This window comes from Octopus sinensis, unplaced genomic scaffold (genome assembly GCF_006345805.1).
Source record: "Octopus sinensis unplaced genomic scaffold, ASM634580v1 Contig16087, whole genome shotgun sequence".
NCBI lineage: Eukaryota > Metazoa > Mollusca > Cephalopoda > Octopoda > Octopodidae > Octopus > Octopus sinensis.
The window spans coordinates 1-3203 of NW_021834141.1; the positions used below are offsets into that span (position 1 = coordinate 1).

At 34.5% G+C, this 3203-nt stretch overlaps 1 protein-coding gene across 1 annotated transcript; it reads right to left on the minus strand.

Moving 5' to 3' along the window:
* Positions 1-1148: 1148 nt before the first annotated feature.
* Positions 1149-2280, minus strand: LOC115230654 (general transcription factor II-I repeat domain-containing protein 2A-like; the record flags this gene model as incomplete). The annotated part of the gene is made up of 1 exon (XM_029800793.1): positions 1149-2280. A coding segment is annotated over exon 1 (1132 nt), but the record flags the coding sequence as incomplete, so codon positions are not given.
* Positions 2281-3203: the final 923 nt, after the last annotated feature.

Below are 3203 nucleotides of genomic sequence, written 5' to 3' on the forward strand. Positions count from 1 at the left end.
TAAATTATGCACGGCTATTGCAAGCTACGTATCAAATACATAAACACCCACAACCAAGTGAAAGGAGGTGAGTTCAAAATCCAAAGAAACAAAACCATGCGAGAAATCAAGAATAAATGTCCGAAAAATTACGAAACAAGGCTACGAAACCTTGTAAATGAAATGGGAAAGTACAAAAACAAAGCGCAAATGTTTGCATTTGTAAAGAAGAAAGAAGAAATCAGAAAACCTAACAGTTCATGATGAACTCGGAAGAACTATTTACAACAACCAGGAACGCACAGACACTATAGCCGACCACTTTGAAAAATATTTCAATTTTGAAAACGAAGAAACGCTTTACCCTTTCGATGGAGCGCCCAGAAAGCTATCTAAAGAAATTACTTTAACGGAAGTTAAAAAATCTGTGACCAGACTAAACAAGTCAAAAGCTCCAGGTCCAAATAATGTTAATGCAGAGCTCATGAAATATGCTCCTGAAGAGCATTAAAAACTTATTACTTACATTTTGAACAAAACTTTTGAAGAACACTCCAGAATTAACATCGGAATCCGAAAGTTAATCCCCTTACACAAAGCTGGGAAGGAAAAAAGGAAAGCTAAACAGCTTAAGAGCAATCATACTACTCAACACACTTCGTAAAATTCTATCACTAATTGCTTTGGAGAGAATTAAAGGCCCACTACGTGAATTTATCGGACCCAGCCAAAGTGGGTTTGTCTCTAGAAGATCAACTTCCGATACTGTTTGAAGCCACAAATGGATGTGTGCTTCTTGCCAAAAATATAAAGAAGAGTATCACATAATAGGAATCGATCTATCTAAAGCAGGGGTCACCAAACTTTTTGCACTCGCGGGCCGGATTGACCCCAACACAATGAACGCGGGCCGGAGCACGTGCATAGGATTATAATTTTACTAGAAATTCATAAGTGTGTTTTTTACAATAAAAACTAATTTAAACAAAAATAAAGTAAACAAAAATTTTAATGAGAGCTATGGAACTGTGATCTTTTTTTGATAAGTTCATCAATATTTGGTTTTAAATTGCTGCATCCTATCATGAGAATTGATTTTAAGTGTCCGTCAGTCAATCTTGCACGATGGGCAGACTTAACATATTTCATCCTCGAAAACGTTTGCTCACATTGGTAAGTTGTGCCAAATATAGAAATCATCTTTATCGCAAAATTCTTTAGTCTCGGAAACTCATCATCCTTGAGATATTCGTAGAACTCAGCGAGTTTGGTCCGTCTGTGACAATCTTTGAGCTGTTCATTTGATTGTAAGTCAATAACTTCTAATTGTAATTCATGTTGAACATTTTCAACATTACAAGAAAATGGATTTTCGAACAAAATTATATCGCTTTCAATTTTGTCAAGTTCAGAAAACTTATGTAAAAAATGATGTTTTAATTCTTTGATAATTCCAATTTGGAAAGTAATGTCGATCTCATTACAGTTTGCCTCACAAAAACTTTTAAAACAAGAAAAGTGTGAAAACTGACGTACTCCAAGTTGTGACTCGAATAACATCAATTTTTGTCGAAATGCTTTAATTATCCTGTAGAAATCACAAATTAAGTTTTCCTTTCCTTGTAATTTCAGATTTAGCTCATTCATGTGAGTTGTAACATCAACCAAAAATGATAATTTTGATAGCCAAGCAAGATCTGATAATTCGGGATAATAGTTATTTTTACTGGTTAGAAAAATATCAATCTCACTTCGGAGTTTATAAAATCTATTTAATACATTACCACAGCTAAGCCATCTAACTGCAGTGTAATATGGTAAGTCAAAATATTCAGATCCAAAATCGTCAAGTAAAACTTTAAACTGACGGTGATTAAGTGAGCTCCCTCGAACAAAGTTTATTATGCGAATAACTGGATTCAACACACATGAAATATTAAGAGCCTTCGCACATAGTGCGTGCTGATGAAGGATGCAATGAATGAACAAAGTGTTTGAAATATGTAATTCCTCCAATTTATTAGTTATTTGCCCAACTAGACCCTTTTTAGAACCAGCCATATTCTTTGCCCCGTCAATCGTAACACAACTCAGTTTCTCCCATTCAAGGTTATAGTCACTTATAGTTTGTTCCAATTCATCAAAAATATCTTTTCCAGTGGTTGTTCCATGAATAGAACAAACAGATGCCAGTTCTTCAGTTATGGAAATATTCTCATCAACTCCACGAATAAAAATAAGAAGTTGCGATGTTCCCGAAATGTCAACTGACTCATCCAATGCAAGAGAATACCACAACATATTACTTGTCTTTTCACAAATTTGTAAATATATATTTTTTCCAAGCTCTTCAGTTCTCCGTGATACAGAACTCGCCGACAAACTTATTCCATCAAATAAGGAAGAATTTAGTGGGCACAAACAATTAACTGCTTCAATAATGCAATTTTTGATATACATCCCATCACTAAAGGGTTTCCCGTGTTGTGAAATAATTTTCGTTATCTCGTCCAGCTCTTGTTACATTTTCATTATTTTCAAAATTTTTTTTATAAGGCCTTGTTGAATTTGTAAAGTGCGTTTCAGTGATTCAACTTTATCCTCACGTAGCTTTCCAGTGTACTTGGAATATATCGGAGCATGATTCGTTTCATAATGACGTCGAATGTTATACTCCTTCATAACAGAGAGATGTTCGTGGCATATTAAACAATAAGCTTTCTGCTTTAATTCATCTTTCGCAAAAAAATACTTCAATTCCCATAATTTATTGAATACACGGCATTCGCGGTCAACCTTTCTTTTCATATTAGACATAGCAACAAAGAAAAATTTAACGTTAATGCTGATAAGTTTTTTTTCGAATTAAATCTTGCAAAATAGTTTAATTTTTTAATTAAAGTTTTTATTTAAGTTAATTATTAAGGTATTAATTGAATATCTCGAAATAGTGCGCGGGCCGTAGTTTGGTGACGTCTGATCTAAAGCATTTAACTCAACCAGTGGAATTAAGATGATACAAATATTAACGCCACTACTCGAGGAAGATTGCATCAGAATAATTCGTTATCTACTCTCCTCCACTCAACTATTTATCCACCTCGGAAATAAGAAATCCAGAGTATTTGAAACAAACAAGGGCACCCCCCAAGGAGACGTCCTATCCCCGGTCTTATTCATCGTATATCTGGAGGCGACCCTACGAAATGCCGGGAATAATATCC